Source organism: Limulus polyphemus, unplaced genomic scaffold (genome assembly GCF_000517525.1).
Source record: "Limulus polyphemus unplaced genomic scaffold, Limulus_polyphemus-2.1.2 Scaffold3297, whole genome shotgun sequence".
NCBI lineage: Eukaryota > Metazoa > Arthropoda > Merostomata > Xiphosura > Limulidae > Limulus > Limulus polyphemus.
In genome coordinates, this window is record NW_013668907.1 from 119,621 (window position 1) to 131,563 (window position 11,943).

General features: G+C 31.7%; 1 protein-coding gene across 5 annotated transcripts in view; it reads right to left on the bottom strand.

Moving 5' to 3' along the window:
* Positions 1 to 11,468, bottom strand: part of LOC106469093 (UDP-glucuronic acid decarboxylase 1-like) — a 49,394-nt gene extending 37,926 nt beyond the window's left edge. The window contains exons 1-3 of one of the 5 annotated variants that reach the window (XM_013929548.2): positions 11,090 to 11,468; positions 2,306 to 2,364; positions 1,593 to 1,735 (exon numbers count right to left, since the gene is read on the bottom strand). In XM_013929548.2, the coding sequence (XP_013785002.1) occupies positions 1,593 to 1,712 (120 nt within the window). In that variant the 5' untranslated portion in view covers positions 1,713 to 1,735; positions 2,306 to 2,364; positions 11,090 to 11,468. Of the gene's footprint in view, positions 1 to 1,592; positions 1,736 to 2,305; positions 2,365 to 6,035; positions 6,230 to 6,653; positions 7,366 to 9,130; positions 10,531 to 10,587; positions 10,710 to 11,089 lie in introns of those variants that run through there. The other 4 variants (XM_022397505.1, XM_022397503.1, XM_022397504.1 and 1 more) reach the window with 4 other exon arrangements.
* Positions 11,469 to 11,943: the final 475 nt, after the last annotated feature.

Sequence of the window (11,943 nt, forward strand, 5' to 3'; positions counted from 1 at the left end):
GACTGTTTCCGATAATAGGACAATTCCTGATGGAGCAGATGAACCTCACATGCAGCAAAAGCCAGTATGGAAGAAGATACGTCCCGTAAAATTAAAAGACTTTGTTGAATTCTAATTTTGTGTTTGCAAGTTCTGTACATTTAATTAAGTTATTGTTAATTATTTATTGGTTTAATGTAAGTGGCTATTGTTCGGGATGAACAATACTAAGGAAGGGGCAGTGTTACGACAGCGGAAGTCACGTGACGCTGGTAACACGTCATGATATTCTCGAAGGTTCTTGAATGCTCAAATGTTTACTGGATGTGTGGTATTCTTGTATATAAGACCGGTAAAAAGTGACGGCAACAATGGGAATTGAATTGCAGACAGAGATAGAGACAGACAATTGAGTCAAGCACGTGAATCGTTTGTTTAAGTTATAGCGTGACTGTGGAAATTAAGTGTATTGCAAAGTTGTATTGGGAAAGAATAAACTAGTTTTATTTAAGAAAGGACTTGTATCGCTATAGTTTCTTTGGAAAGAATTTTTACGGAAAATTAACAAACGAACATAGAGGTGTAACAATATTATCATAACAGTATTGTTTTTATTAGTTTTTGTGATTATTACTTACTTCATTTGTTCTTGATCATTTGAAGCCCTTTTATCTTTACTAATATTTCATTGAAGATTGTGATTTCTTCAAAACTTCCTTAAGGAATTCATTACAGGTGTTTCTGAGGTAACTAATAAAGTGTATGGGATCCAATTAGATTAGTGGGCAACCAATCTTTCTGCAGCTTGCTTGTCATCACAAACATATGAATGCTTATTTTGGAGAAATCATTTAGTTAAATATATTTACAAATAATAAATGAATGATTATAAAACACTTTCCATTGGAGCATTATTTAATTCATTTATTATACATTAATTATCATATTTGGTTTGTATGCTACTCCACTCACTGCATGCTCATATTTAATATTACATTTGCAGTGAAACAACTTGTGTCTTATCATCCCAATTACTGGTATAAAATACATCTGATTTTACTAAAATAGATTTTTAAAAACTGATAAACTTTAAATTTGCAATCTCTCCACTATATAGTGACATACATAAATATTTATTTTATTTTCTTTGCCACCAAGTTTCAAAACACTTATATACAAGTTCTAATTGCTTAAATACTCTAGCTAATGTACAGAAATGTTTAAAACTTTTCCATAAAAATTTTCCTAAGAACTAGAAATGAGATATATTCCCCAGTGCCTTTATCATGCATGTACTATTAAACATAAAGATGTTTACTGATCTTAGTAGCATTTCCAGCCTGTGTTACATCAAGTCCACACTGACAGTTGAATATTTGTATTGTTATTAATAAATTTAGATTTAAATTACTTGATATTACTATGTTTTGAATTGTTAATACTCTTGCTTACAGTTTGTTGTACTTTTGCATTTTATTCTGCATGCATGAAATTTGTGATGGGAAACATAATTCTAATTAGAAAAGTCTAATCAATAGGCTTTGAGATGTATAATCAACAGAAGTGATTTAAATACGGTTTTTGAGACTAAAAGTCCCACAAAAAAGTCTTACCAAAATTCTTTTTTTATCTTCGTATCCTAGAAGCTTAACACATGGGAATGTCTTTGGACCATTCATTTCCAATTTAATGATTCTTTCTTCCAATTCTTGCAATTTTTGTTCCATATCCATGGTACAGTATATGTATTATATATCTAAGAAAAGAATAAAAAGTGTTTTAGATAACCTGGATAAATTATATTACAAAATTTCTTTACAAAAATGAATTAAACCTATATTTAGTATATAAATGTGCCACTCTTCATATAATAATGTTTTGCTTTTACTCTAACATTATAGGGGAAGTTTTACATAGAATACAAGATTCAAGATTTAATCTCGAAAACCCTACAGGATAGTGTAGCAACAGAACACATAAAATATGTAAATGAATGCACATTAAAAAAGCTGAAAATTAAATTATTTTTGTAGTGTCCACTAATACACTATAAGCAATTATATCAAAGTATATATCAAAATATCAGGCTTCTAGTAACACAGTAAATGATCCATAATAAGACTGCACCCTGGTGAAGGAGTGACTTTCTTTCAAAACTGTCCTATATAGAGAAATATCTGTCTGTTACTATTCCCTGAATTCAAAATATATCTAAGAAGTTGGCATAAACAGTAACACAAGGAACTCTCACATATAGATTTAACTATAAGATCTTTGTTACAAGCATTAAAGTTATGCATACAAAATTATTAGGCTGAAAACTTACATATGATCGTTTCTTCCCTCTCTCAGGGTTTGATCAGAAAATCTGACAAGGGTAGACAACTGGAATGAAACAATATATGTCAAATGTCATGTGATATATCTAACAGATGAAGAAACCAAAAATATTTCACTGTTGATACACCAGCTGCTTTTCCTTTATATTTATTTTTAACATCTGCATGATTATGTCACAACATTCTTCTGATTGGCCTGTGCTTGATGCGTGCTACAGGCTGCACAATTATGATGAATTCACATTTATGTTTCATAACATATTAGTCAATTATCATCTATACCTTAATAATTTAAACACATTTACTTATTTAAAAAAAAAAAAGCCAAGATTTTCCTCTCCTCACAACAGATATTTACTTGTTGCTGTGTGAGAGGATATACACTAATTCATGTGGATCCATCTCCATAATGTGAAGGCACAATACCCATAAAATGCATACTAGAGCTGCAGAAATGTGCACCAAAGAATTTAGCTGATAGACAAAGATTTCTTTAAAATATTGAAATACCAGGCCTTTTCAATAGTGTTTCTTTCCAAAAATTAGGATGATCATTTCCAGTTTTACATAAACATCATGACTGTTAACATATCATTGCTCCTTGGTAAAAATGAATATTTCTTAAGCTTTATCTCACTGTACCTTTATTTTTAAAGCCAGATGGAAATTTGGTGTATTTTATATTAATTAAGCATATTCAAAAAAACCAAAATAAAATGAACCAAATGAACATAACACCTTTACAGTATGAAGACTTTGTTGGTACTACTACTGTTCTTTAGAAGATAAACTATTTTAAACACAAGAGACTCTGTTTATAAATCTCTATTATTCATATCCAGAGGTAAACCAAAGATCTCCATGAAATTTGTTGTTTTATTTATTAATGTGCGTATGTGATGACTATAAGATACATACTTCAAACATTAAGATAAAACAAAACTTGTTCTATTTAGGATGAACGAAGGTGTACGTTTCCCACCCACTGAAATTAGCAGCAGATAAAATGCCTGAAAGTTAAGTGTCTGACACTTGACATTTATGAATATACTCTTATATTCCAATAAAGTTGTGTTTGTTTTAACAGCTTGTAAATCACTACATGACCACCATTGCTGAACCCTCCTGGTCCTTCAAATTTCTAAACGGTTAGTCTGTACTTTAAAAATTTTCAATATTCTGCTACCATTGTATTAAAATATGCACAAAAAATGTTTACATAAATTTCTAATTTGATGAAAAGTTCCATGCAAGGCTATGAATTACTTGTTATCTGAATGATTGAAAAAAACACAGACTTAGTGTATTTTCGATCACCAGCTAAGAAAACTGTAATGGTAGGAGTTCAAGAAAGACTAACTAAATGAAATGTAGGATATCTAAATGAGAGAAAGCAAAAAGTTGTTACTGAGTCCCATCAAATTGAAACTTTGTTGCTAGAGTTGTACCTTAGATGTCACATTTGCCTTTGATTTTTCATGTCTACATAAATGGTGTTATTTAAAGGCATAATTACCAAAGTATGCTGGTGACATTAAACTCTGTGTATTTTTATCTTTATTAAGAATATTGAGGTATTATAGAATTAATTAGGTCAAAAGGACAAACATTTGGCTAATTACCATTAATTATAGTAAGTGTAAGGTAATACATTTGTGTTATCATAATCTAGATCATGTTTAATGCAGATGGGAACCCATTCAGTAGCATGACAGAAGAAAAAGATATTGGCATAATGGCAGTGGCTAAGTCATCCGTCCCATCTATTGCGAGAAGTAAAACTAATAAAATTTTTAGGTTGTATTCATAAGTATATATTGTACAAGTAAGAAAAGGTAATTATTTTTTAAACAAATCACTACTTAGCTAGATGTCATTTTGTACAGTTTGATCGTCTTATCTAAGAAACGATATTCATTTACTGGTAAGGTTTCAGAAGAGGACCACTATGAATAAAATAAATTTGTACTTAGAAGAGTTATCTAATGCTGATAAATTATAATAATTTATTTTTTGAATGAGTAAGTATGAGAAAAGAATGGTAAGAAGTGATTATATTGAAATTTGGGGGGGATCAATTTGATAAAGACCTCTAATCTCTTTGTGCTGTATTCTGAAGAGAACAGGATGAAAATATATGAGTTTAAGATTGGAAAAAGATGGGACAGACTCCAGTTAAGACAGTTTTATTTTCTTAAAAGAGTAATTAGTTTATAGAATCAGTTGACATGGCCAGTCATGGAGGCTGCAACTTACACAAGTTTAAGAGAAAAGTCACTTATTTCCTAAAAAAATTAAAAGATGGGTGTGCAAGAGGAACAGTTTCAAAAAACCATATATTCCTTTGCTGTTTGTTAATTAGTTTAACTTTGATTTATAATAGAAAACTAGTGAAGCAGCACCTGATGGAAGACTACATCCTACTCAAGCAGAGACAGCCACAACTGAACATAAAAGACAATCAGGAAGAGAATGATTGTATAATGAGGAAACAGAAGGGCAAGAGATGGAAGCAACCGATCATCCACCTGAGCAGCCCAAGTCCTCAGATGAAAGAAATAGTCAGGGAATAGATTAAGAGGCCCTTATGATAAAGATGACAGGAGGCAAGGTGTGAGTGTCTGAATGAAGATGACAAGTAGAAAGAGAAAACAGCCAAAGAAAGGGAGTAGTGATAGTCAAGAGGCAAAAGGTGTGGATAACAATGCTCAGTAACTGTGAAACAGACAGGGCTATGACAAAAAAATCACTTAAAGCACATGACCAAAAGTGCATGCCTCTCTGGCAAGTGATGTAAGAAATTATCATAAAAGTGTCTGAATGGATTGTCATGAGATGACCCGGCAACTGCAACCAAAGATTTTGACAAACCCAAAAAACTTAAGACATCTTCAGAATGATGATAAGCAGAAACCACAGAGAGTGGAGCTGTTGAGAATTCTCTCCCCAACCAGGAAGGATGGCATTGGTGTAAAAAGTAAGTTAGGTGGAGGAGGGAAGAATATTATAACATTAATATGAAGGGCTGTTGATGTCTCAGTCTGCATGCTGATACTACTTTGTCAAACATTGGTAAACAAGACGAAATCCTCAATAGCCACGGCTGTAATTAGATCTCAACTCGTTAAAGAGATGGACCTATGAGCTAAAAGTTTGTACTTGAAAAAAAACTCAGAGCCATTCTATGAGCCGCTATGCCATGGCTAATAATTTATGTTGAAGCATGGCAAAGTTGACTGCTTAAGTGAGAGATAATCAACTAAAACTAAAAACTAAGACATGAAGGTGAACCCAGTGAAGCAAGAAAATATCAAATTAAATAAGCAGATTTACTCAAAAACATTTTTTTGACTCAGGTAAGACAAAATATTTTTTTTATAGGCTATTTTCCCAAAAATACAGGTCCACTTTATTATTAGATGTTTTTTATAGGGGAAGTGTGAGGCCTACAAACCTCATACAAAATAGGTTGCTTTGTATTCAGATACATTACAGTGTGAACACCTATGCTTTGGCCATCAATTTCTTCTCTAGTAGTTAAAATATTTAAAAACATACACCTTAATGGGGAGTTACTTGTCCAAAGATTAATTATCATCTACATATATTAGTTTCCAAGATCCAGGTGTCCAAACCCTAAAGGTAAGATTTTAAATAGCAACTCTTAGACTAATGTAAATTAAATTAAATTTAACAATATGAGTATGATACACCTACCTCACAGTTTCATAAAATGCTTGAACTTTACAATTCCACACTTTGGTTGACTTTTGTGTAAGAACATGTCAAGCTCTCTCACAGTATTTACAAATCAATTGGATAATATTGTATCAATTACAAATTAGTGTAAATCACTGTAATAAATAACTATGTTTTCAATTTTATTTTTCCACAACTTTCCAGGAATTAATTGGTATTTAATTTTATAAGTAAAAACCAGTAGAAAATTTGAGAGAAAAAAAACAATCAACTTTAGTAACAAAAAAATGGTACTAATATTTGCCCACATTGTAATAATGTTAGTCTGTAATATTACTGAACTGAAAGTGAAATAAAAAAGGTTGCTCAATATATACTTTTCATGTTCACCGTTAGCAACCAACCAATTTTTATTATTTAAAATATAAATAGCAATACTACCATACTCATCTACCCAAATATGAACTAAACTCACTTATAATAACTAAAAATCCTTAACTTGTACATAAAAACATTTCAAATTCAAGTAGCGTGCTTTTTTAACCAGATAGTCCTATAACTAAATATTTGCAATAAGCATGTTAAACGAAGAACTGCAGCAACATAAAACTACTACACAGTATATACTTTACTCACAGTCACAATACCAAGCTATATACAACAGTTGGTAATTCATCCAAACATTCTACATTGTGTATGTATGCAGGTGTTGCTTAAAGGGTTTTTTCACAGAGCCCTGTCCTTCTACTATCCTGGATATAATCCAACTTGGATGAAAACAAGAAAAGATTCATCAGAAAAACAGTCCAAACCCTATAATAGTAAAGGAAGTTATTGTGATGAAAGTTTCAGGATCCAAATTAGTCCCTTAATTGCTGTTCACATGCTATGATCTCTGATAACAGGAAGAATGAGTGTTTCATGAGGGTTGGTTGATTTCTAATAGGAGTCCAAGGAAGACTTCAATAACTATAAGCTTTAGTTATATATCTATTCATAGTAGTAAACTGTGGATTTACTATTAACATTCAAGTCATCATAAGACAATTAGGTTTCAGGTGGTATTACATATGGAGATCAAGAACAACAATATTTTGGTTCCAAATTTTTGGAAGGCTAATTTTGAATGGGAGAAATAGGAATTTCTTCCTATTTAAATGAAGATGTTTTTCATATGTGAGAGGTTTGTAAAAACAAGTTGTTAATTGTTTAGTATAATTATATTTCACAGAAGGAAAAAAAAAAGTGAGTGCAAGTAACAGACCAGGGAGGCTCACTTTAAGTTATTTGGAAGAAAATTAAGCATCACAAATTTGAAATATTTTAGTTTAACTACTAAGTTGGAAGGTTTGGAGGATTATGGGAAATAAAAACTGGTTAAAAAAGAATACAGGAAAATCAAAAAATGAAAAAAAAGGTTATCTGAAAATACTAAAACAGAAAGAATTTCATTAAATTATAAATACACCAAATATACAATGTAAAAATGGCAATTGGGTCTTTGAGGAATGCTGTAGGAAAAGTTATTATAGAAGATTATGGAATGGTTGAGTCTCTAATTTATTTCTTTTGTTTTCACTAGAGAAAATGTGAACAGTATTCATGTCCTAAAAAATTACTAGTGGGAAATATGATAGATGTACATAAACGTAACATTAGCCAGATAATACTTTTCCATGGGTATTAAAAAGGGTAAGGATTGCAAAAGTAAGCCTCTTACTAAGATTTGTGTGTCTTTGAGTAGTTGGTAGGTGACAAGAATCAGAAGTTAACTGATGTTACACCTATTTTTAAGAGAAGTGACAAGCACTGTCTAGGCAATTATAGGGTAGGTAAAAGTTTGGCATAACTATCTAACAAAGTTTACATATTTGTTGGACAGACAGCAATGTTTAACATTTGATAGGCCTTAAATCATGAATATTTTGACCTTCTTCAAAGCTGTTACAGCTTATATTGATGAGGGGTAAGGATGCAGATTTGATATATCTGGATTTTTGAAGACTTTTAATTAACAAAGTGCCACATAAAAGATTAGTAAAAAATTATTTCTGTAGGTGGAAAGGATAAGTTAGCTCAATAGATTAAAGGTTGGATGAAAAAGAAAAATGTTGTAATAAATTAAGTTCAATCATATTGTATTGTAGTTGTAAGTGTTGTACCTCACGACCATGCTAGAACCCTTACTCTTTATAACATGCATTAATAATATTAATAAGTGAATAGTCAACAAATTGGTCAAACTTGCTGATGATATTGAAGTTTGAGTTTAGTTGGCTGTGAGGTGGATGCTGTTCTTTGATATTGTTTAGACAGAGTATTCATGATGAAACTTTGTAGAATGGACGGCAACTGAAAATGAAAGGCTAATGACTTTCGAAACGTTATTTTCAACACTTGTGTCTCTACAATAGGCAATTGCCGTCCATTCTAAAATGTTTCATTGAGGATGCTGTTCTTTTAAAAAGGCATCTGGATCATTTGGTAAATAAATGGGAGATGGCATTTCATTATGCTAAGAGGGAGGTAAAGCATGTGGGATACCTTAATTTAAACTATAATTACCACCTTGATAGAAATTAACTAAATGGTGATATAGAAGAAAAGGACTTTTTGTCAATAAGTCTTTTAAGCCTTCTAGACAGTGTGTTATTAACAATGGAAAAAACTAAAAGAATTTGGGTTGTATCTACAGAAATATTCAACATAAGTTAGAAAAGATTATCTGTACAAATCTCTTATTAGATCTCATTTAGAGTATTGTATTCAGTCTCGGACTCCTTATCTTAAAGACATTGAGATGTTGGAAAAGGTTCAATGAAGAGTTACTAGGATGATTTCTGTGGTGGTGGGGCTATCATAAGAGAACAGATTAAGATCCTTAAAATTACATTATCTTCTGAAAATATGGGATGGAAGAAGATTTCACTAAATTATTTAAAATTATAAAGGGGAAAGGATTGATGCATTATCTTTTTTGCATGTGTTTAAGGCTTTAACAGTAACAGGGGTAGGACTAGGGGGCATAGATTTAAGATTTGGCAGGTTAGAAATTATCTCCAAATTAGAAAATATTATTTTTTAAACAGTTGTCAGCCTATGAAATAGGTTACCTTCAGACATAGCAGAAAGAACAAGACTGGGAGCGTTCAAGAGATGGTTTGATATAGGCAGGTGGGTGTTTGGTGAAATAAACAGGACCAAAGGGCCTCTTGTTGTCCCTCAAATGTTATACTAAAAATCTTTGTTGTCAATAAGTAAGTTTGAAATCCAGATTTCAATTTTCATTTCATTTCCTCAGAAGTCAGAAACAGTTCAATTACAAAGGAATATTGTGAAAAGTTGTGAACCAATGCCAAATTATGACTTTGCAATGGTAGGCCGAAGACAGATTTTGAACCACTATGGCCTCCCACTTTCTTGAAAACTCAATACTGAAAGTCTTACTCCAATTTTCCTGAGACTCCGGTGGTTAAATACTCAAAAGTAATTTGTTGATCTTGTTAATTTGATCAGACCTGATCTTCTATTTTATTTCAGCTTAGTGGTCTGTGTCAAAATAATGGAAATAGTTTTTGCTCTTTTTGATATATGGGTTGCAGAATTTTTAGCAGGAATTCCAGTTTTATACACATTATCCGATTACTAGTTGCGATACTGCCATTTGTTTTAATTTCTATATTGTCCTTTCAGTATTGGGCTTACTGTTGAAGAAAAACTAAAATCGCCATAGACCATAGCTTTTACAAAATCCAGGCTGCAAGGTACAAACTAAATCAGTAAAACTGTGGAAAGAATGGAGCATTCTGTTTGGAATACCCAGGAGTTTTTTCTACACAGCAACAGTCATAAAATTATTTATTTTGTGGGCATATATGATCACAGCTCCAGCTCAATCTATACATTTTACAACTTTCATGTCTTGGACGCTTGTGGAAGAAGACACAGCAACGTGTATCAAATATGCTAAGCACAACAATTTAATCAAATCAAGCTTTTCATTTATTTTCATTATATTTACGAAGTTTGTACAATATGCCACTGAAACATAATTAACACAACAATGACATTCCTTCAGTTCATGTGAGACTTCCTTTCCAGATGTTCCTTAATACCTTCAGCCAGAATATCCACTTCGCTTCAATGGCATTTCCACTTCCAGTGCAGGGCACTTATTTCAATTTATTTATTTTTTTTCATCCGAAATATTCGAAAATTAACACAATTTGAAACAACGTCTTCAAAAGTTTTAGCATTTTCGATCCATTTCTATGCAAAAACATACTGTCTACAGAGCTAACGAAGAGGCGAACGTGGTATTTATAATTCAAAGAAACCTATACTTCGCAAGGCGCACCATAACATAACACAAGTAAAAACTGATACGGGTTAAATCGGTAAAAGTCGGTATCTTTTAGGAAGCAGGAATAATCAGTGAAATCGATAAAAATCAAATACATATGACCATAGGAATAATTTTAAGATTTTGTGATACTTTAATATATATTATACTAAAGAATGGTAAAATAAATATTCTATATTTAAATTTTAAGAGTATAATAAATATTACATTAAAATTTGATAACAAACTCTGCAGACGCCGTTAGAAGACGCACTACATTTCTCTACAGGGCAATCAACAGTATTATCGAATGATACATTTTAGGCGATTCGTTGAACCGTCAGCCTGATATGCATAAACACATATTGGAATAATATGTGAAGAACGTAATCGGAACAAATCGGCGGTACTACTACTGCTAACATTGCTGCACGCAGTACCTTTACTACTGAAGATACTAAGATTGAAATAACTTCCTAAAATAATTGTAGTGTTATAAAAATCGAAGTCTAATTTAGTCTTTTGAAAACAAAATTCAAATTAAAAATTCTGAAACGCTAATCATAACAACTACTTGAACTAGCTCAACCTGAAGTATGTGCAATTTAAAAATGCAACATCAGATCACGAGTTTTCTTACCTCTAATCTATCACTGAGTATCAGTATTAGAATCAATGTCAATCAAATACCATTCTTATGCTTTTATTAATAATAATAGTTAATACTTACAGTTTCTATATAACAACCACCATAAACTGGTACTATGGTAGTCTATACTCTTCTAAAACAATATATACAGTTTTCTCCGAATTCAATTTTTTCCAAACCAACATGTACATTGGAGAAACGGGCTAGTGCTAGGAACATGTTCGTGATATTAACAATAATTTAACAACATAAAAACACAGTTCAGAAACGTTGCCAAGAACTAAGATACCAGCCATATGAGTAATTCAATTTCCAAATCACAAAATCTCGAAAATGGGGGAAAATTCACGCAAAAGAGCTCATTTCATTCGACCCTACACTTTAAAGCCAGCAACAAATATAGCTAAGACACTTATTATTAACATGACGGAAAGTACATCTCCAACGTAAGCCTCTGTTCTTTGACAAGTAGCCGTTGTTTCTTTAAATACCTTTTTAAATTACAACTTCTAAAATTTTCTTTATAGATTAATATAAGATATACATAACAGGCACTTAATTACCAATTTGAAATATACAATTTAATGATTTTATTTGAAAGATGCAACAAAAATTATATATAACTCTGAAACACATTTTACTACTTAATATTGTTGCGTCAGCGAGGTCACATGACTAGTGTCACGCCACGTTTCTAGAAGTATTTTGTTCCTTCGTGAATGCCCTAGCATTTACTAGATATAGGATAGCCTGGTATATATAAGATGGTCACGGCGTGACGTGACAATGTGGGTGTAGGTAATGAGTAATTGAATGTATGCCGACAAAATATTGTTGGCCACGTGAGATATAGCGTTTGTTATAGCGCGACTGTTGAAAGTAAGTGTATGGTAAAGTTGTATTCGGAAAGAATAAATCAGTTTTATTAAGTAAGG